Below are 24,119 nucleotides of genomic sequence, written 5' to 3'. Positions count from 1 at the left end.
TCCCCAGCAGAATCTATATCAGGGCTGTAGAGGTTGGTAGCCCAATCCTTTTGTGAAATGGCGGACTGCAGTCGCTGCCAGTTGACCTTTGTGAAAGCCAAATTCTGCAGCGTTGGGGGTTGCTCCCTCACAATTACCAAAGATATCTTGGCTTTGGCAAACACAAGGTCAGAGCAGCTACAAAGGGCGAAGGAGTAGCAGGAGTAGTTGGGTGGAAAGTTTGAAGCTCCATATGCTTGCATAATCTCGTCAATAGAATACTCGTACCGATGAAAAATTAGCTTTGCAGCATCGGATGTTTGTACCTTCCTCACCTGCAATGGCCGAACGATTCCAGAGTGGCGCAAATGCGCAAAAATAAAACGATATTGTTATCCGTCGGCTTGGTTAAACATGCCACAAATGATTTCAAACAGGTATGGTATTTAAATTGTGTTGTTATCCTTTCACACCAAGGAGGCCAGCCCACATTTTGATTTTTGCATGAGCTCATTGAATGGAGTGTAGATTTCATATACTAATTCAATGAACAGATAATTCATTTCATTTATCCAGCTGGTTAAGTGACAAGACTCTTCGAGTTCCTCAATTTAATTCCAACATGGCTGCACAGCAGGATTTGAGTTGCCACCTAAAGAACCGCATGTTTCACAATAGAGCATCCATGGAATGGCAGTTTCACTTCAATAAATGTGGACCTGGGGAATGAAGCAGCATGCTTTGAACTTCACTCTCCTGGCCTCCTGCTGTCCCTGCTCCATTGACTAACATGTCATTTAGAGGCCTATCTATCATAGACAAATGCAGAACTCAGTTGGCTTGAAGGAGCAGCGCTCCTGCTTGAGACGGACGAAGTGACGGACAAGACACAAACTCGTCCGAGAAGATGTTTATTGTATAATCATCTCGGGAACTCTGAAAGCCCGTTTATCGGGCTCGCATATATATATATATCCAAACCAAAAAGCATACATCAGAACCAAAGCTCCGCCTCTCAGGCGAGGCACGCTTTGGTGGTCATGTGACCGACAGGTGCAAAGGATTATAACCTCGGCGCCGCGGTTTGGCCGCCGGTTACGTCACCGGCTTGGGCCAGGAGATTCTGTTGCTGGTCTCGAGCTTTGGGGGACCCATGGGTCGCTACAGGCTCATCATTGATGGTTTTCTTTTTCTAATTGTTTTATTCTGCATGTTTCACTAAAATGATGGCTGTCTTTTATATTTGCATATTTACTCCCGCTAGGGAGTAATACATTCGCTCGTGTGTGTGTGTGTGTGTGTATGTTTGTGTGTTCGTGTGTTTGTCAACAAGATATCTGGAAAAGTTCTGAACGGATTTGGATGAAAGTTGGTGGGATGATTGCCCTTGGGATAAGGAAGAATTGATTAGTTTTTGGTGAAGCTCAGGATATTATTCTGGATCCAGGAAGTTTTTTTGGGAATTTTTTTGTTTGTTTTCCTTTAAAAAAACATTTTCTCTGCAATATTTGGACCGATTGAGAGCAAATTTTCACCAGAGGGACTCAGTCTGTAGAATATTTTAATGGTAATTATGACGTCACAGGTCACGTGGTTCGGCCGCCATATTGTTTTGAGTGAAAAACACTAAAATCCAATTTTCTCCAAAACGCCTGAACAGATCGAGGCCAAACTTTGCAGGCAGGATCGCATACCCATGACGAACAAAACAAGTCAGCGAGCATGACGTCATGCATCACATGGTTTCAGAGTTATGACGCTTTTAAGCACAAACCTTTAAAACCTAGCTCCTCCCTCATTTGTGATCCAATCGAAGGGAAACTTCACAAATCTGTTCAGCATATCGGTCTACTAAAATGTCCTTTTGGAATTTGCGATAGGTCACGTGGTTTGGCAGATATCGGTAATTAAACGCAAATATTAAAAACATTTATATCTCTTGAACCACTTCATTGATCAACGTGAAACGTCATACTGTAGTAGAGTTCATGAAGAGTAACAAGTGTGCAAAATTTGAAGATGATTGGATGTACGGTCTGGAAGCTAGAAGTTGTTACTGCGTGAAGAAGAAGAGTCTTCGACTGTGGACGATTAATTAATTTATCACATGTACAGACTTGCAGGCATCGTTTGACACAATCTCCCAGGTTAATTTGAACCTCAAATAAAATTATAATTCCAGATTTGTCAATGGCTGAGGTATATTAACAAATGAATAAAAGATTTGGCAAAATTCCGACTTAAAAAAAAAAATATCGCATATTCACCCAGGGTTGTAAGAGGCTGAAGAAGAAGAAACCTCGCATGGGCTTCCCAGACCAAATAAATAATTCTGGTTCTAGCTGCGATTTTCAGGTTTATTACTCCCGCCAGGGAGCAATGCATTCGATCGTGTCCATCCGTGTGTGTGTGTGTGTTCGTATGTTCGTGTGTTTGTGAACAAGATATCTGGAAAAGTTCTGAACGGATTTGGATGAAAGTTGGTGGGATGATTGCCCTTGGGATAAGGAAGAATTGATTCGTTTTTGGTGAAGCTCAGGATATTATTCTGGATCCAGGAAATTCTTTTGGGAATTTTTTTTTCTGTTTTACTGCATTGAGGCTTTTATTCTTATTCTTAAATGATGTTTTTCTCCTCTAATTCCGAGATATATCAAAATTAATTCTCTGACAGTTAGGGCCTACTTTCTTTTTCATTTATTGTTTTGGGGAGAGGGGATGTTAAACAAAACGTATTATTCCAACTTGACCCACGGCGGGAGTATGCGCTCTACTGAGTGGCGTTCGAGTTATAGTTAGGATTACAGATTGTGGGTGGGCAGGATAACCAGGTATGCACAATATCCTCGAAGCTGTCTAGCCTGGGTTTGAATCTTGACCCGGTTATAAACTATCATCCTGGTGTTCGGCCAGCAGGGCTAAGCTTCTTTGAGTGTGTCATTCCTCAGATGGACATGAAATGGCTTCTCCGTCTGTGGGCATTAGTTGGTGGACGTTAGCGTTCCCACTGTCTTTCACAAAGAGTAGGCGAGTTATTTCGCCGGCACCATGAGCAAATTCCCAAATTTTGGCTTCAGTTGTATGTCGGGTCTGGACAGCCAGTTCGTGAAAGACTTGGGCCAAAAATATTCCCCTGCCGACCCAACAAGAAGGTGAAGGTGGTACTATATTTGTAGTAGTTGTAGTAGTATCAGGAGTAGTAGTCATGGTTTTTGTTGTTGTTTTTGTTTAGATGACAGCTGAAGGAAAATAATATTTAATGCGTCTTCTTCCCATAGTTGATGAGTTGTCATCCGATGGTTTATGGGTGGCAACACATAAAGCAAAACTTTATCTTGTAAAGAAACAGCTCTTATTATATAAACAATTGTTGTTATTTATATTTGAATGACAATCTTTGTAATGTTGTTGATGTCTTTGTTTGACGTATTGTTTATGAATGCGTATCTGACGAATGTCTTTTTTCCAGGGGGGCAGCGCACATGTTGTTGTTTTGCTAACCACTCAATGTCCCCAAGACCTGACACCTTTCGCTGGTAAGTCACTTCAGCAGGTGAAGTTGGTCTTTTTTTGTTTCGTGCAAGGTTTCATTTGTGCTTACAAGAGAGTTGATTTGTTGTGCATTTATTTTGGATTGTGAAATGATGATCATAATAGAGACTATCAGGTGCAAATCACCTTTGCTGTCATTGTCATTGATCATCGGGTACCATCGTCTCAATGCAAGATTGGGTAAGGTTTCTTGTCATTTCAATTTTGTGCAGGAAAACTGATGAGTGCACTGTTATCTGGTTTAACGGACCGAAACACCACCATCCAACAGTCCTATGCAACTGCATTAGCTCATCTAGTCAAGGTATCTGACTTACGAGCATTTCATAAACACATTACTTATGCCCAAATGATGTAAGTTTGACCCTGCTTTGATGGTGCTGTAATTTGGTTTATCAGGGAGAAACAGTTACATTTTCAGCACAAATTTTGCAGCCAATAGCTCATACAGATTATATATGTTCTTATTGCAATTTAATGTATCTGCAGGTTGCTCATGATAGCAGTACAGAGAAGCTTTTAAAGAAGCTCACGGATTGGTATCTCGACAAAGAAGGTGCGTCAGTACCACGAACTTGCACAATTTCACATTGTTACCAGAAAGACCTCCATAGGCAGAGGAGCTCACTGGGTTAAGTTTAAGATTTCAAGTGTATACAGACCTTCATTACTTCTGATCAATAGAAAACACTCTACTTTGTCAATTACGATTTATACTTTCTGAAAGTTTTGAATAGTTTTGAATCAGGAGAGAGTTCTTAACAGTGAAATGCTATTATCATTCCATATAATGATCTGCCATTTCGTGGCCTTTAAAAGTCAACTACTGAACAGTCTGCCCCAAATTTCCAAGAGGGCAACAATCATGAACTGATATGATTTATTATTACTGTATGTGTTATGTATGTACTGTATGTATGTGTATATATATCTTTTTTTATACATATACATGTGAACGTCTGTTTGTTCGGTTGTGCCTCATGGACAGCCTATGGAGGTGACTTAGAGAAGGAAGAGGAGGTACATGGGGGGTAAGTTTTCACTGAAAAAATATGGGCGCATCAGATTTAGACTAGGGCCGTGCCCAAGGGGCATTTGCTTCCTCTGGCTATAAAAAGCCCACCACACAAGTGACTGTCTTTATTTTCCGGGCAACGCCGGGTAATTCTACTAGTATGTGTGTGTGTGTGTGTCTGTGTGTGTGTGTGTGTGTGTGTGTGTGTGTGTGTATATATATATATATATATATATATTTACATACACACACACTACATGGCCAAAAGTATGTGGACACCTGAACATCACACCCGTCCCGTATGTGCTTGTCGAACATCTCATTCCAAAATCATGGGCATTAATATTGAGTTGGTCCCCCCTTTGCTGCTTTAACAGCCTCCACTCTTCTGGGAAGGCTATCCACGAAATGTTGAAACATTGATGCGGGGATTTGCTTCCATTTAGCCACAAGAGCATTCGTGAGGTCAGCACTGACATTGGGCAATTAGGTCTGGCTCGCAGTCGGCGTTCCAATTCATCCCAAAGGTGTTCGATGGGGTTGAGGTCAGGGCTCTGTGCAGGCCAGTCAAGTTCTTCCACACCGATCTCTGCAAACCATTTCTGTATGGACTTCGCTTTGTGCATGGCGGCATTGTCATGCTGAAACAGGAAAGGGCCTTCCCCAAACTGTTGCCACAAAGTTGAAAGCACATAATCGTCTCGAATGTCATTGTGTGCTGTAGCATTAAGATTTCCCTTCACTGGACCTAAGGGTTGAGCCCGAACCATGAAAAACAGCCCCAGACCATTATTCCTCCTCCACCAAACTTTACAGTTGGCACTATGCATTCGGGCAGGTAGCGTTCTCCTGGCATCCGCCAAACTGAGATTTGTCCGTCAGCCAGCCAGATGCAGAAGCATGGTTCATCACTCCAGAAAACGTGTTTCCACTGCTCCAGAGTCCAATGGCGGCGAGCTTTACACCACTCCAGCCGACGCTTGGCATTCAGCATGGTGATCTTAGGCTTGTGTGCGGCTGCTCGGCCATGGAAACCCATTTGATGAAGCTCCCGACAAACAGTTGTTGTGCTGACTTTGCTTCCAGAAGCAGTTTGGAACTCGCTAGTGAGTGTTGCAACCGAGGACAGACGACTTTTACGCGCTACGTGCTTCAGCACTCGGCGGTCCCGTTCTGTGAGCTTGTGTGGCCTACCATTTCACAGCTGAGCTGTTGTTGCTCCTAGACGGTCCCACTTCACAATAACAGCACATACAGTTGACCAGGGCAGCTCGAGCAGGGCAGAAATTTGATAAACCTCTCCCACCCCCCCCCCCTCCCCCCTTCCCATGCCTCCCCCCCAAAGCCCTCTCCCTCCCACAGTTCTCTCGATGTCTCCATGTCTCTCGGTCCCTGCTCTCAAATGTTGTGTTTGTGTCCTTCCCCCTCTCTCCCCATCTTGTCTACCGCTCCCGATGTTATTTGTTTTGTGTGTCTGTTTGTCTTTCTGTGTGATTAATGTTCGCTCTTTCACGAGCCTCGATCTTGTATACAAAAAAAAAAAAAAAAAAAAAAAAAACTGACTTGTTGGAAATGTGGCATCCTATGACGGTGCCACATTGAAAGTCACTGAGCTCTTCAGTACGGCCCATTCTACTGCCAATGTTTGTCTATGGAGATTGCATGGTTGTATGCTTGATTAAATATAGCTAGCTGTCAGCAATGGTCATGGTTGAAACAGCCAAATCCACTAATTAGAAGGGGTGTTCGCATACATTTGACGGTCACATTTGACCATGTGTATATATATATATATATATATATATATATATATATATATATATATATATCTATATATATATATATATTGTTACGGTCCGCGGTTAAGGATGTTGTTTGCCGAGCGGAGGCGCCGCGGCCGAACAGTTTTTCCCCGACTAGACCCGATTCACCCAGACGTTGGCCGTATCGCGCTACAGCTACTCAATATGGAAAAGACTAAGACGACGAATGCAAAGAGGAAGAAGAAGAAGACGTACAGAAGAGTAACGGGGTTTATTATTATTTACACACACATAAGCAAAAAGAGCAGTCACGGGTATTTACTGCGGACATGAAAAAGCAGGTAACACAGTGCAAATTACTAGCTTATACTGACTTAATTACCTACCCAGGACAGAACAAACAAAACAAACTCACGTACGCAAATGGTTGGAAGGTTAGGAATCGTTTGGAGGGATGAGCAGGTGGGATCACAGGGCACAGCGAGCAGGTCCACTCCGGGCAGGAAGCTAGGAGCCGGCAGCTCCTTGTATTCGGCTTTACAGCGCACGCCGGCAGGGTCACTCGGCGGGTTGAAACGGGGCTGGTTGAAGCGGCTCTTTGTCAAAGGCTTTTCGTATTTCTCACGCAACTCCGGTGCTACTCTGAACTCTCTCCCGGTGGACTGCCGACCCTCTTACGCACCTGGACTCATCTGCCGTATCTCTGGTGTAGCTTGTCCCAGCGATCGTCGCACCCTTCTCTCCAAACCTTCAGCGCGGGTCTGACACGCCCTCCCCGGTTTCGGTACCGCCCTCCCCCCCGTGCTCTGTTTCGTGACCTTGTATGGTAATCCCACGGGCTTGTCTCCTTATTTGGCATGGCGCCGACGGCACGCCCCTTGTGGCGAGCCACGGGCTTGGTTCCTTATTTGGGCATGGGGCTGAACAGCCCCGCCCTTCGTGGCGCGCCCTGGGCTTGCCTCTCCCTGGTGACCCCGCCCCTTGGTTCAAACAGAGCACGGAGCACATATTCACTATAGCAGCGAAATGAGAGGGCGTGCACCCCACGCTTGTGAACTGCTTTACCCACAGATGGAGAGTTTGGCTGGGAAATGGAATGATTGAAGGGGAGCTATTCTTAATTGATTCGGTGCAATGGAGTGTCATTCTAATGGAAGACAAGGCCTTACTCTAAAACACATAATAAGATATAAGCTACTGAACAAAGGTTTTTATCGTGTCCTTCAATGTGGTGTTTCATGGAATTAACTACCGAGACGCCCTTTTTACCTTTACACAACTCTGGAGGCAGGAGGGGCCATATCCAACCAATGTTACACAACAATTTACCACTACAATACACACAATCAAAAAAAATACAATCCTCATATCCGCAACAATATATATATATATATATATATATATATATATATATATATATATATATATTGTTACAGATCGCGGTTTAGATGTTATGATGACCGAGCGGTGGTGTATTACCGCGACCTAACAGGATCCCCGATTCATCTCCCAAACGTTGGCCGGATCGCACCGCAGCTAGTCAATAGGGAAAAGACGAAAACGACGCAATGCAAAGAGGAAAAGGAATAAAACGAGAAGACGTACAGACGAGTAATGGGATTTATTATTTACACAAGCAAAACGGAGCAATCAAGGTTTATTTACAACACATAAGACGCAGGTGACACAGTGCAAATACTAGCTTATAGTTATACAGACTTAACTTATTCCCAGGACAGAACAAACAAAGACATTGACTCACGTGGGGAATGACAGGAATGGCAGGAGGTGGATGGCTGGAGGTGAACGCTTGGTGGAGCCAACGCGGAGCTTGGTGGAGTTTTGGTGGAGGTGAACGCTTGGTGGAGCCAACGCGGAGCTTGGTGGAGCCTTGATGGAGGTGAACGCTTGGTGGAGCCAACGCGGAGCTTGGTGGAGCCTTGGTGGAGGTGAACGCTTGGTGGAGCCAACGCGGAGCTTGGGGGGTTGGTGTGACGGGTTCTCTCTCCTTCCCTCACAAGCTTCAGGACTCTTTCTCTCTCTTTCTTAGTCCCACCCAGTCCAACAACTTCCTCTCTTTCTTAGTCCAACTCAAGGCCTTCCTGTCTTCTGATCTCCTCCCTCCTCGACTCCTCACCGCAACCAACGCAACCACTGACCGCCACCACCGACTCCTCACCGCAACCAACTGACCACCGACTCCACTGACTGACTCTTCACGACTCTCTCTTGACGACCAACTCTTTGTGACCAACTCAAAGTGCATCTCCCCTGGGAACACCCCCGCCGTGGGTTATATAGGCCCCGCCCCTTAACCTTTTCAAACCTCCCCCAAACGTTCTCTCCCCGCCCTCTCAAGCCAAACCCCTTGTTCATGGTTGGTCGAGTGGGGCTGGCTCACTCCTCCCCTCTCTGACGAGGTGGGGACCCGCCTTCCTTCCCCCAACCCTGCCTCGTGGTCAATGGCGGATGAAGGGAAAACCGCCCAACATGCAGTTGGCAATGCGAATTGCAATTGACGGAAAGGGGGGGAATGGAAGTGTTGGGAGTGGGAATGAAGGGAATCTATCTCTTTCACTGGTGCAATGGAGTATTTCAATTAATGGGAGACACAGCCTTACTCTAAAAACACATAATAAGAGATAACTATCAAACAGAGGTATTCTATTATTTGGCTGACGTGTATGCTTGTGGACTAATTATGGGATGCCCTTTCACCTTTACACAGCTCCGGAGGCAGGGGGGCGCAGAATAAACAATAATAATAATAATACACAATCAAAAAATATACAGTCCTCATATCCGCAACACTGCACCCTCCTCCTCTTAGGCACGTTCCGGGCCTACAACTTTTATTTTTAGTGTGACACGTAGGTGTAGTTCCCTCTACTTTTAAACCTGACCCTGAGTGCGACAGTTTTAAAACATAAATAAATGTGTCCCGCTGCTCCATTGCACCCTGCCTAACAGACTTACGCCCACAGTTAACCAAATTGCGGAATGGTCTTCAAACTATACACTGACGGTGGGAAGCATTATTTACAATGACGCTATTTTTATTTACAAAACTAACCCAGGACCTGTGATTGTTCTTTCTGGGGGGGAGACAGTCTGCTCTGCATCAATGCACCATTAAAGCACCCAAAAACGCACCAATACACGCCCCAAGCACCAATCGGTGCAGTCATCACTGTTCAAGTGTTCAACAATAAAAAAATAACCAAACAACCCCTAACCCTGCAGGTGATCTCTTGCTCTTCGGCTCCCTCTGCTGGTTATTATTATTTTCCTGGTGTTGTCATCTTCCCTTGCTGGCGGCCTATTTGCAATAAAAGAATGCACCTAACGTGTCCGTTTTTATTTTATTTATGGCCCACAGGGGCCGACTACGTGTGGTTCACCTGTGGGGCATCGGTGCCCTGTGGCCAAGGTCCGCCAGCAAGATTTCGGGCCCTCATGGCCGGTTCCAGCAGAGGGGCCATGCCCCAACCCATGGGGTCCATAAGTGGTGCTCGGCCACAGACATGTGGTCCATAATGTGGTGCATCGATGCAGACAGCTGGTTCTGGGAATTTCGGGCGCACAATGGCCGACCCACGCACGCTCCCCTCGGCACCCAGTGGCGCACAGGTCATGTGGGAGACAAAAGGGGAAAGACAATTGAGCGAGGGGTAAGGTCACAAGGGTACACATCAATAAGGCAATGCAAGGCGAAATGCGTACGGAGGGCGAAGTGAGAAAGCTCGTCCCTACCGTACGTCACCCCCCTGTCACCTACCCTACCCTTGCCCTTACCCCATATGTACAAAAATCTACACATTTACAAATTCGTCACTACTGTCACGTCTTCCCCATATTTCCCCTATACCAAATTCGTCTCCACAATCCCTCTACTTCAAAATTTGCCATCACCAAATTCATCATCAATCCTCATAAGGAGGCAGAGAATGGAACATCAAAGCACAATGTCACACCCACGTCATGATGCGTCTCACAATCCAAACATTTGCACAGTAAAAATAATTAAACATGGCATGGTGCGGAGTACCTGTCACCTCAGGTGAGTGGATGCAGATGGTGCGAGGAGACTTCATCCTAACTACTTTCTAAATGACATTAACACACTTTACACTACCCGGGGTCTCTCCCTGCCAATCCATTGGCCAACTTACACTATGGGTTCTAAAAACCAATTCCCATTGACCAAACTGTGGTGCTTCTCAATTTGGGGTCTCACTCCCCCGATTCATCTCCCGGTGCCCTCGCACAATTTCTGGGCTGCGACGTGTAGCTCTCCCAGCAGGTCTACCCACCTGCACACCTCCACCACTGCAGTTGCCACCCGAGCTTACCTAGCTCCTCACCCTAACCTAACTAACTGGGGACAGCCCCTCCTGGCTCTGTCACCCCACTCGGTGCCCTCTGGCACTGGGCTACCCGGGTCCGTCCTCCGGATCCTCGGGCCCCATCCACAACAACTACTACCGGCTCCCAGAGCCCACCTGCGGCCTCACCTGGCCGACATCCTCACAGTGGTGGAGCGCCCAAACCAACTACACACACTAACAGGCTACACGCCCAGCCATTTCCACGACACTAATGCACCCATCCAAAGACCATTCTTTCACCCGCACCACAGATGCCAATATCCAACCACAATTTACCTGTACCCTCTACCTAACACTTACACTACCCGCCCCGGGTATCCGTGATGGGGGTCCACTCTTCCCCCCCATTCACACCTTCGCACCATCCACTCCACTCCACAATTTCCACCATACTCACTCCACGACCATCCATTCCAATACTCCATACCATTTATTCCATACACCTGTCCTCCATTCACCTGTCGTTGCACACCTGTGCAATCATACCTGGTGCCACCTGCACCCTCCTCCTCTTCCTGGACCATTTGGTCAGCACAATACACAATCACCTTCACTCCCTCATACACTGCTCCACACACCTGTTCAGTTGCACACCTGTGCAATCACACCTGTTCAATCACACCTGTTCCATCCTCAAACACACGGCATCATCTCAGCTAACTACTCCCTTCTGAAACTTGCGCTACCCAGTCGTCCCTTTAAACTATTGCGCTCCCTCGTCATTATCATCCACACTAATCTACCTGCGTCCCCACTGCAGGTATCAGTCACTAACTAACCTTAACGTCACCTAATGTCATCTTCGCTAGATCCCTAACAATATAACCTAACCCACCCGGGCTAGTTTTCACTGCCATAAACCCCCTAAACTATAGCGCATTTGCCCCACCTGTCTGTGAGGGATGGTGGATTTGCCATCCCACCACATCAGGGGTCTCTCACTATCAATTTCGCACACCTAAATCCAACCAATCAAAAATTCTGCCAATCATCTGCCAATCACCGTACCAATCATCAAATTTCGCCTTTTTCTAATTTTGGGTCCAAAACACTTTCCTCATCAACCGTCTACTTATTACATCCTCTCGGTGCGCCAATTCACGTCTACAGCCCGGCTTCGTACAGCCGAGCAATGAACGCGGGTCGTTTTGTGCCAGCGGCTGGATACGTCCCGCATTCGGGGCAGGGACGGGGGCTTACCCGGGCCGAGATCCCACGCACCACCTCGGCGTGGAGACCATCCAATGTCCCGATCTCGACCTGCCGGCACGTCTCAATAGAAAGTGGTCGCCATGACGACCCTTCCTATCGGCCTGCCCGCTCCGCCTAGTGGAGCCCGGACGCGGCCGTTCCAAGCGAGGCACAGCGTGGATCGCGTACGGCGGTTCTTTCGAAACCGCCGTGGTTCGGATCCCCGCTGGTCCTCGCGGCACGCGAAGCTGCCCGACGCGCACCGAGGGCCCGATTCGGCTATAAGTCGTTCTAACCTCTAACCCGGTTACCGTCGATGCTTCACCTGCATGCTTACAAGCATACGCTACCCCTTTCTTGCTCATACATGCAGCCGTTTCCATGCTCCTCGTCGTACCTTTTCTTACACACCTCGGTACACTCATTCCGCTCACCGACTTGGTCACACACCTGACCACCGAACACTTTGGCACACATTCGTCGCTCGCACACCTCACCAACACACCTCTTCGCGCCCCTTCCTCGGTCACCTCCTCTGTGACAATCACAGGTGTGCTTTCACCCGCACACCCAACCACGTGCCTCACGACCAAATCAAGTGTGCATTCCCACACACGCTCTACCATTCCAGGTGTGCATCCTTCCATTCCAGGTGTACATCCTCGCTCACCTGTCATAACCAACTCACGCTCCGTTTCACTCTCACTACTCTCACCTCCATTCTTGACAGCGCACTCACCCTTACTCTCGACAGCGCACTCTTTCCTCATGCACCTGTCCGTTACACACCTTTCTCGCGCACACTCTCCCGTTACACCCTCTGTAACACTCACCACAGGTGTACACTCTCTCGTTACTTCCTCCGTAACACTTACCACACCGCGCTTCCATGTACCCCCTCGCACACGCGCTTCGACCAACTCACTCTTGACGGCACACTCACTCCTCGGCGTGCACTTTTTCCTCACACACCCCATGGTCGGACATTCTCGCACACCTCTTTTTTCGCACACCAGACCTGTCGCACACTTCACCAACGGCCTCTCACGAACACCCGGATCCAAACCAATCCCCAAGCCGACTGAAGCTTTCCTCACATCATATACATTGCCACTCACCTCCGTACCTCGTCTCCGCACCTCCTTTGCCACCTGCAAACTCTTTATTTGGTTAGTGAGCATCACATCATGAGTTGAGCACCGACCTTGCACATATTCCATCACCTCCTCCTGGATTTCTCTTTTAGTTTCTGTCCGTCCCTTCTTAATTTCACTCACCTCTTCTTCCACTTCCTCTAATTTTTGTTTAACCTCTTTTATTTCTCGGTGCGTCTCCTCAAGTTCGTCCTCTAAGGCTACCGTGACCGTCTCTATGTGCATCCTCACCTCTCGGTCCTTCGTCTCCATTATCTCTGTCACCTCGTCCACCCTCATTGTCAGTTCCTCACGTACCATCTGACATTGCCTCTGCGTCGCTATTAATTCGTTTTTAATTTCTTTTTGTGTCGCCTTTAACCCTCCTAGTACCGCAGTGTTCTTTTGAACCTGCTCCACTAACTCCGTCTGTCCCTCTGTCAGCTGTTCCACCTCCTCCGTCAGCTCTTCTATTCCCCCTTGTAACCTAGCCGTATTATTTCTCACCTCTTTCTCCATACGCTTCTCACCTCGCTTTACCTCCTCGCGTAGCCCCGAAACCTCCTCACCCACACCTCGTCGTATCTCCCCTTTCATCTCCTCCCTCTCTTTTGTGGATGCTACCCTCATCTGTCCCAATTCATCCCTCTGAGCATCCAGTTTACCTTCTAACCCGATTTGCACCTCCTCTATCTGGTTCCCCATCCGTTTGATTTCCCGGGCAGATTGTTCCCCTATTTCCTGCAATTTGTCCTCCATCCTATTTTCTAACCCCATTAACCCATTTTTCACCTCTTCTAACTGATTCTCCTGGGCAGCCATTCTATTTTCCACCCCCATTAACCCATGTTTTAATCCCTCACCGGTACTCCTCGCTTCGTCCCTCATTACCCCCATTTGGCCCCCCATCCTATTCATTTTTGCATTCAGTTGGGTCAAGAATAATCTGAGGTCAAACCCGGTTTGCCCAGCGTCCCCAGCCGCCACCGCGGGCTCGCCCTCCACTGCGCCGCTATTTTGGGACTCTTCAACCACGTGCGCGAGCACGCCATTTTGCGCGCCTGATACTCCCTCAACCGCCTCCTCATTGCTCCCCTCCATTTGATCCTGGGTTACTCCTAACCCCTCTTCTAGCTCACCCACCGGCATCCCGTCGCCTTGACCAGCCATGGCGCGATTTCAAAATTCGGGTTTTGTAAAACAAAACAAATTTCGGCCGCTCCAAATTTTTGACCAAATTTTTTTTTTTAGATGTTTTAAAAATTTGGTTCGGGTCCCGAATCCCACTCCTGACACCAATTGTTACAGATCGCGGTTTAGATGTTATGATGACCGAGCGGTGGTGTATTACCGCGACCTAACAGGATCCCCGACTCACCCGATTCATCTCCCAAACGTTGGCCGGATCGCACCGCAGCTAGTCAATAGGGAAAAGACGAAAACGACGCAATGCAAAGAGGAAAAGGAATAAAACGAGAAGACGTACAGACGAGTAATGGGATTTATTATTTACACAAGCAAAACGGAGCAATCAAGGTTTATTTACAACACATAAGACGCAGGTGACACAGTGCAAATACTAGCTTATAGTTATACAGACTTAACTTATTCCCAGGACAGAACAAACAAAGACACTGACTCACGCGGGGAATGACAGGAATGGCAGGAGGTGGATGGCTGGAGGTGAACGCTTGGTGGAGCCAACGCGGAGCTTGGTGGAGCTTTGGTGGAGGTGAACGCTTGGTGGAGCCAACGCGGAGCTTGGTGGAGCCTTGGTGGAGGTGAACGCTTGCTGGAGCCAACGCAGAGCTTGGTGGAGCCTTGGTGGAGGTGAACGCTTGGTGGAGCCAACACGGAGCTTGGGGGGTTGGTGTGACGGGTTCTCTCTCCTTCCCTCACAAGCTTCAGGACTCTTTCTCTCTCTTTCTTAGTCCCACCCAGTCCAACAACTTCCTCTCTTTCTTAGTCCAACTCAAGGCCTTCCTGTCTTCTGATCTCCTCCCTCCTCGACTCCTCACCGCAACCAACGCAACCACTGACCGCCACCACCGACTCCTCACCGCAACCAACTGACCACCGACTCCACTGACTGACTCTTCACGACTCTCTCTTGACGACCAACTCTTTGTGACCAACTCAAAGTGCATCTCCCCTGGGAACACCCCCGCCGTGGGTTATATAGGCCCCGCCCCTTAACCTTTTCGAACCTCCCCCAAACGTTCTCTCCCCGCCCTCTCAAGCCAAACCCCTTGTTCATGGTTGGTCGAGTGGGGCTGGCTCACTCCTCCCCTCTCTGACGAGGTGGGGACCCGCCTTCCTTCCCCCAACCCTGCCTCGTGGTCAATGGCGGATGAAGGGAAAACCGCCCAACATGCAGTTGGCAATGCGAATTGCAATTGACGGAAAGGGGGGGAATGGAAGTGTTGGGAGTGGGAATGAAGGGAATCTATCTCTTTCACTGGTGCAATGGAGTATTTCAATTAATGGGAGACACAGCCTTACTCTAAAAACACATAATAAGAGATAACTATCAAACAGAGGTATTCTATTATTTGGCTGACGTGTATGCTTGTGGACTAATTATGGGATGCCCTTTCACCTTTACACAGCTCCGGAGGCAGGGGGGCGCAGAATAAACAATAATAATAATAATACACAATCAAAAAATATACAGTCCTCATATCCGCAACAATATATATATATATATATATATATATATATATATATATATATATATATATATATATATATATATATATGTATGTATGTATGTATGTATGTATGTATGTATGTATGTATGTATGTATGTATGTATGTATGTATGTCTATTAAGCCTGGCGATGATGGAAAAACCGATATCACGATGATGGACCTCATTATTACGATTGTCGTGATAATGTCATAATGCTATAAACAAGAAGAAAAAGACATTAAATGACATATCCCTCGCCGTAGTTTTAGTAATTTTGCTGTACAGAGTGAAAGGCGGTCAGTTGGCCATCTTTGGTCAGATGACAAAACAAAATCGTCCTGCATATGTACAGTGCATTCAGAAAGTATTCAAACCCAATCACTCTTTTCACATTGTTATGTTGCAGCCTTATGCTGAAATCGTTTAAATTCATTTTTCCCTCATCAATCGACACTCAATACCCCATAATGAGAAATAGTGGGGCAACTTAGCATAACAATTGTGCATTTTGTGAGGAAAGCACCAAATTTGGCACACTAGTAGACTATCCTATTATGAACAGATTTGGATATTGGGCCATCTCAAATTCAGCCCCTGATGGCTGTGGCAGCCATTTTCCAAAATGACACCTTCAGCTTGTTCCGACGAATTGCATCATCAATTGGCTTGGTCCTTTCCACCAGGCATTCTCTGGTGAAAGCCTGGAACTGCTCTTGGCCAATCTTCTTCACATTCCTGACAGTCTCAACTGCAGCAGGACCTGCAATTTCCTTTGTGTCAAGGACAACCAGATCCATGCTCTCTTCCTCAAAGGGGTTGCCAAGCTCTTCTATGACGCTGACAAGGGCGCGGACATCCTTGGCGAAAGAGGTCTGCACACTTGGTGCCTGGTCGTGATGACGTGTGTCCTCTCGCCTGCCCCAGTGTTGATGGCCATCTTGGAACTCTTCTATGGCCCTGGCAACTTCTGGCCCGGCAATCATCCAATGCCGCAGGGCACTTGGGTTGTCAGTGAGGCCGACTGCTCCACCATCTCCTTTGATGCAGGCGTTATTCTGTTCATGCGCCTGGTCGATTGGGATCGAAGAGAACACCTTCTTCGTCTTCTGTCCAGTGAAGTTGCCAGCCCTGAATTCTCTGGCTACATCTGGGTGCTTCATTGGGAGTGCAACCATGTCCCTGAGGTGAACAGGGACCCACCTGGCATAGTGTGTGTGGTCTAAGGCATGGAACCATGGGACCAGTTCCGTCAGGGCATCAAGGTACATCGTGAATGAAGCCTGCCGCAGAGAACGCATGTAGACCAGTACCAACATCTCTAGTTCCAGCACAGTCGCCCAGTACTGAAAGTTGGGAATGTCTTCTCCTCTCTGGTGACACCAGTCTTCGAACTCAGGCAGGTATTCTGCATCATCAGCATATGTCATACAGTGGCGTTCATACGAATGATGTTGCAGGATGTGCAGTGCCACTGCAGTGATTTGATGAGCTCTTCTTGTGCGGGTGACGTGGGCAGCTCGCAGGAAGGAGTCGGCCGTCCCTGGCGTTGCAATCTCAGCTTGCAAATCTGCAAAATCTGCAAATCTCGCAAAAATCAAATCTCTGAATCTGAGATGGCCCAATATCCAGATATTTTCATAATATGATAGTCTACTAGTGTGCCAAATTTGGTGCTTTCCTCACAAAATGCACAATTGTTATGCTATATTTAGCGTAGCTTCCGGACTAAAAGAGAAAACAGGATTTTAGAAAGTTTTGCGAATTTATTAAAAAGAAAAAAACTGAAATATCACATTTACATAAGTATTCAGACCCTTTGTTATGACGCTTGAAATTTACCTCAGGTGCCTCCCATTTCTCTTGATCATCTTTGAGTTGTTTCTACACCTTGATTGGAGTCCACCTGTGGTAAATTCAATTGATTGGACATGATTTGGAAAGGCACACACCTGTCTATATAAGGTCTCACAGCTGACAATGCATATCAGAGCAAAAACCAAGCCATGAGGTCGAAGGAACTGTCTACAAAGCTCAGAGACAGGATTGTGTCGAGGCACAGATCTGGGGAAGCCTACAAAAAAAATCTCTGCTGCATTGAAGGTTCCCAAGAGCACAGTGGCCTCCATAATTCTTAAATGGAAGAAGTTTGGAACAAACAGGACTCTTCCTCAAGCTGGCCGCCCGGCCAAACTGAGCAATCGGGGGAGAAGGGCCTTGGTAATAGCGGTGACCAAGAACCCGATGGTCACTCTGGCTGAACTCCAGAGATCCTGTGTGGAGATGGGAGAAACTTCCAGAAGGACAACCATCACTGCAACACTCCACCGACCTGGGCTTTATAGCAGAGTGGCCAGACGGAAGCCAAACAGTTCAATCCTGCTTTCATCAGACCACAGAATCTTGTTTCTCACAGTCTGAGAGTCTTTTGGGTGCTTTTTTGCAAACTCCAAGCGGGCTTTCATGTGTCTTCCACTGAGGAAAGCTGAACGAAATGTGAAAAAGTGAAGGGTTCTGAATACTTTCTGAATGCACTGTTGATATATATATATATATATATATATATATATATATATATATATATATATATATATATGTATGTATGTATGTATGTATGTATGTATGTATGTATGTATATATATATATATATATGTACATATATATATATATATATATATATATATATATATATATATATATATATATATATATATACGTATATATATATATACGTATATACAGTATATATATACGTATATATATATATACGTATATATATATATATACGTATATATATATATATATACGTCTTATTATATGTGAGAGTAGGCCCCTTCCAGTGTTAATTCTGCGTTGTGTAAAGACAGGAGAATAGGTCCTACTTCTGCAAACCATTCTACCCCTGTGGGCACAATCCAGTTTGTTAAGCATTGGTTGTTCATTAGTCGAGCTAACATGAGGTAGGCCTAAAAAGGTGGGGGCGGCGTTGAGGTCGGGAGCGGCAGAGGCGATGACAGTAAGCATGAGCCACCAATCAGAGCTCCGAGGTGGTTGCGTCAGAGGGCGTGGTGAGAAGAGTCTGGTGAGTTCCAGAAGGCTCGCGGGGCGGGCCTATATAACCCGATGCGCAAAGCCCTCAACAGGACTTGCCGGGGGAAGAGGACTTGCAGAGGACTGCAGCGTTGTGAAGGACTTGCCGGGGGAAGAGGACTTGCAGAGGACTGGCTGCGTGAGAGGACTTGCATCAATAATTGCATTGCACCGCTTGATGAACTTGACGATCGCTAGAGATACGCGGGCGCAGCCAGGGCGTTTATAACGAACTTGCGCGTTCCAGCCAAGCGAGTGAACGAGGCTGAATAGCCGCCCTTTGCCGTAAAGGCCGTCCCGCCTTTGCCATAAAAGCCCTCCCTGCCATTCGCCCCGACATATCGCCTTTGCTCGAGAGACGCGCTGCATGGCCTTGTCTCTGCCGATCCCCATCTTCGCGGACGTGCCGGGGACCGTGGAGAGCTGAACGAGAACCACCATTGGACGCGCTGGAGAACACCTGACCATCTGCAATACCCCATGTGAGTGTGTCAGACGGGCCCGTTGTCTTTGGGAATTAAGAATAAGACTGTATAAGGATTTCTCTATGTCTCTTCATCCTGAACTGTATATACGTGTGATCACCATTAAATCAATCTGTTCTTCCTTTCTTCTGAATTCGATCGTTCCCGTGATTTCTCCAATTGACTAAGCGTGGCACGAATGAGATCGCTCCAATTGGGTTCCATTAATTAAGACTGCTCGGATCACGTGTATGCAAACCGCTCGGCGTATTCCAACCTCACGTGGTTCGTACGAGACTTGTTTCCTCGCTTCCAGGGCAGCGCGAGTACTTAGGTACGAGCGAGAATTTGGTCCCTGAATCCTATTTCGCGCTGTCCGGAAGGGACGTAATAGGTCTCGGTTCGCGCCAGGCCAGAAAAGACAAGGGGATTAATCCCCCCTTGATAAGGGGAGAAGGCCGGCGAGAGAACCATAACAATATGTATGTGTATATATATATATATATATATATATATATATATATATATATATACATATATATATATATACATATACAGTCATCCCTCGTTTATCGTGGGGGTTACGTTCCAGAACCCCCCGTGATAGGTGAAAATCCACGAAGTAGAAACCATATATTAATTTTATTATTTTTATATATTTTAAGCCTTTAAAAACCCTCCCCATACTCTTATAAACCTTTCCCACGCTCTTATAAACCCTTTCTACACTCTTAAACACACTTTTGAGACCCATCCTTACGTATTAGAAAAATATTTGTACGTGTATATATAGCTGTACAGTATATTTGAAAATACTGTAATAGATACTGGGTAAGTATATCAATAATAGTTTTTACTGTACTGCACAGCAAAGAAGAGCATTACAGCTCTTCTGAAGGCGCCACTTCAGCAGGCGCCTCGTCAGGTGGTGCAGTATCTTTGTCGTCGTCCGGAACTTCTTTTCGTGCTGAAGACGTAGGCGTGTCTTCTTTCTTTTTTCGGGTGAGGAACATAGTGATGGGCAGTTGCTGGCGCTGCCTTTTCTTCTGGGCGAGGAGGTTTTTATAGACTTCAATGCCTCCGTCGATTACATTTCTGAACTTCAACGAACGAATCATCTGGGGGTCCCATTCTTCAGCCCTTTCCTTAAGTTCTTTTGCCATTCTCACTAGGGTTGCGAGGCGTTCCAGTGATAGGCCTTCTTCTTCTTTTGAAGCGTGACCTTTTGAACCTGGACCCTCTTCTTCCTCTTCTTCTTCCTCACTTGCTGACTTCGTCATCTCCGCCAGGTCTTCGTCCGTTAACGGATCTGAGTGCGTCTCGAGCAGCTCCTCAACGTCATCGGGAGTCATATCGTTGAAGCCATCTCCTCCTCGTAATTTTGCCAGCTTCACTGCCTTATCTACTGCAGAGTGGTGGACTTCGTCAGGAGAGAAACCCTTGTACACGTAATCGTGGACTACTTCTGGCCACAATTTTTTCCAGCAGGCATTCAAAGTTTCTGTCTTCATCTCCTTTATGGCCATCTGAATATTTTGCAGACACGTTGCAATGGTGTACTCACGCCAGAACGCCTTCAGCGAGAAGTTTTCGTCCGAGTCCATAGCCTCGACCAGGTGCTGCAGGGTGTTTCACGTATAAAGTGCCTTAAATGCGCGAATGACGCCTTGATCCATGGGCTGTATCAGCGATGTGGTGTTTGGCGGTAAGAACTCTATTTGTACGCCATCATACGAAAGGTCGAGCGCGTGACCTCCTGCATTATCCATGAGCAACAGCACTTTGAACTCGAGTCCTTTTTCTGCGAGATAAAGCTTGACCTCAGGAATGAAGCACTGGTGGAACCAATCCGATGTGAGGAGTTTCGTAATCCTGGACTTCTGGTTGTGCATCCAATACACTGGCAGCAGGTTCTTATTTTTGTTTTTGAGGACCCTTGGGTTTTTGGACTTATAAATAAGACCAGGCTTTATCATAAAGCCCGCAGCATTCCCACACATTACTAAAGTCACCCGATATTTGTGGGCCTTAAATCCAGGGGCTCTGGCTTCCTCGATCATGATGAAAGTGCGAGATGGCATCCATTTCCAAAATAAGGCTGTCTCATCCATCTTAAAAACTTGTTCAGGCTTATAACCCCCTTCCTCGATGATCGTCCTGAACGTCTCGTTCACGTACCCCTCGGCGGCGGCTTTATCAGCAGAAGCAGCTTCTCCATGCAGGACCACGCTCTTTAGCTTAAATCGTTTTTGAATTTTTTCAAACCAGCCCTTGCTGGCATTGAATTTGGTTGGTTTGGTGGGAGATGCGGTCGATGGTTCGGATTCGGGGTCGTCGTCGCCAGCGCCTTCAGCAAACTTGGCGTAAAGCTGCCTGGCCTTCTCACGGATAACGTTGGTATCCAGTGGGATATTCTTCTTCCTGCAGTCACTGATCCAAAGGGCCAATGCAGACTCCATCCTTACAATGGCCTTATTGCGTGAATCACTGTCTGGTTAAAGGACACTGCTGCCGTCGCCCTTATATTCTTTTCGTCCTTCTTAATGTACCGGACCGTAGATTCATTGAGCCCGTAATGGCGGCCTACAGCCGCAAAGCTTCTCCCTTCCTTTAACATGTCGAGGAGTTTCACCTTCTCTACGATATTAAGCATCTTCCTCCGGCGCTGAGGTTCAGTGCCAGAACCCTTAGAAGATGCAGAACGTTTACCCGTCATCGTAGGGCTTGAAACAACTTCACAATTTTTTCACAAAATGCACAAAAACACAACACCGCAGGATACTGAACAGCGTGCTCTGATTGGTCGCGTCTCATCCATCTGCAAATAGTGTGCCGTGTACGAAATCATCTGGGCAAACTAGCGCAAGCAACCCAAGCTTGGTTTTCCATACACGCGATTCTTTGTCGACTCATTTATAATGCGTATTTTATTTCGATTTACTGTAATATTCTTTTAATATAGGTTTTAATTAATGTGTTATATTTTTATTTATATTATTATTAATTTTTTAGGCTAGAAAATGCTTATTTTACCGCAAAAATAATTAAAATCTAAAAAAATTAAAATACCTATAGGCCGCAGAATCCCGCGATATAATGAAAAATCCGATATATAATTTTACATATACTAGCGAGAAAAACCCGCGATGTACCGAAGCCGTGAAAAGTGAAGTGCGATATAGCGAGGGATGACAGTATATATATATATATATATATATATATATATATATATATATATATATATATATATATATATATATATATAGTCGGGAGATTAAATCAGACGCGGATGTAGCTTCAGGACGTCGATCTTTAATTGTCGACAAGCTTTCGACCAACAAAGGTCTTCTTCTTAGTCAACAGAAACAACAGGCATGTATGTCAGACAAGTATGTATAGTGATATGTGTGTAAGATGTGTGATATGTGCAGAAAATGCATACAAAAGGAAGAGCCACGCTGAAGCTCTCACCATCCCCAAGTTCAACGGAAGTGAGGCGCAGCTTACAGTTTCCGGTCGCTTTACAGTTCGGTGCACATGCATATGCAAATATAGAGATACATACATAAACACACAAGCATATATTCATATACCATTTATATTCATATAATTTTATATATTTATTTATATATTTATATAAATGACATATGAAGGTAGAATGAAAGAATGAATGAGTGAATGAATGAATGAATTGGTGAATGAATGGGGTATGGTTAATGATTTGATTGGGTTGATGTTGGAACATTCTTTAATCATCAAAATTTATGCCATGAGAGATTTTTGTCCGAAGTTTATGTATCCAAAAGGACTCACGTTTCAGAATCGTGGTGTGTGATCGATTTGTGATTGATTCAATGGCAGAGATTTGAATGTCATTTATAGAGTGAGCCGCTTGATTAAAGTGTATCGTGAAAGGTATATATATATTTATATATATATAGCCTGGTGTTGGCTGAGCGGTTTGGGTGCAGACTTGGGATCCTAGGATCCTGGCTTCGAATCCCGGTTTATCGCTGAAGTAACACCAGGGGGGTTGACTCAGCCTGTCATCCTTCCGAGGTCGGCAAATTGAGTACCAGCTCACTGGTAATTCCCTGTGTGTCGCAAGAGGCGACTAACAGGGTTGGCGGCAGGAAGGGCATCCGGCCATAAAACATTGCTTCAAAAAGGGGACCAAGGTGCCCGAAAAAGGCCAACCCCTGCTCTGCGGGAAAAAATGGCCTCTAAAAAAGGTGGTTTTAAAAAAATATATGTATATATACTCCCCTTTTTATATACTTTGTTTGCTTGTTTGTTTGATTTGTTTGTTTGATAAATGTTAGCTCTTTCACGAGCCTCGACTCTGTATACATACAAAATAAAATACTCTGTCTCTCTCTGTCGACTGTCGCTCCATTCCTCATCCCTCACATCGGCAGTCTGCAGCCTCCTCACTCTCTGCAGACCTGGACAAAATCACAGACTGGGTAAACAAATGGGACATGTCTTTCAATCCTGACAAATCTCACACTCTTACGATGTCTCTCCGAAAAGACCGACTGGACAACCCTCCCATCCACTTTCTGAATAATCCTCTCCAAGAAGTTCTGTCACTCAATCTTTTGGGTCTCACTATCTGCCATGATCTTTCCTGGGAAAACCACATTTCAAATCTGGCCTCCAAACCCAGTTGCCGACTGGGCATCCTCCGTCGTGCGAAGTCCTTCCTTGGTACACCTGAGCTCCTCACCACTTACAAGGCTTTCATCCGCAGCTCTATGGAATACTGCTCTCCCTCTGGTCTGATGGAATACTGCGCAGCTCTATGGAATACTGCTCTCCCCTCACCAATCAGTGACATGGTTCTTTTAACAAA

The 24,119-nt window shown here is 46.2% G+C and overlaps 1 protein-coding gene across 1 annotated transcript in view; it reads left to right on the top strand.

Moving 5' to 3' along the window:
• Nucleotides 1–24,119, top strand: part of ECPAS (Ecm29 proteasome adaptor and scaffold) — a 305,571-nt gene that overhangs the window by 217,505 nt on the left and 63,947 nt on the right. Inside the window, exons 38-40 of the mRNA XM_068124669.2 lie at nucleotides 3,449–3,515; nucleotides 3,744–3,835; nucleotides 4,021–4,087. Coding sequence (XP_067980770.2) covers nucleotides 3,449–3,515; nucleotides 3,744–3,835; nucleotides 4,021–4,087 — 226 coding nt within the window. The remainder of the gene's footprint in view (nucleotides 1–3,448; nucleotides 3,516–3,743; nucleotides 3,836–4,020; nucleotides 4,088–24,119) is intronic.

The sequence above is a fragment of the Myxine glutinosa genome, chromosome 1, assembly GCF_964187855.1.
Source record: "Myxine glutinosa chromosome 1, kmMyxGlut1.1, whole genome shotgun sequence".
Classification (NCBI taxonomy): Eukaryota; Metazoa; Chordata; class Myxini; order Myxiniformes; family Myxinidae; genus Myxine; species Myxine glutinosa.
Note: the sequence above shows the minus strand (reverse complement) of the source record. Positions and strands in the feature narration are given on the sequence as shown.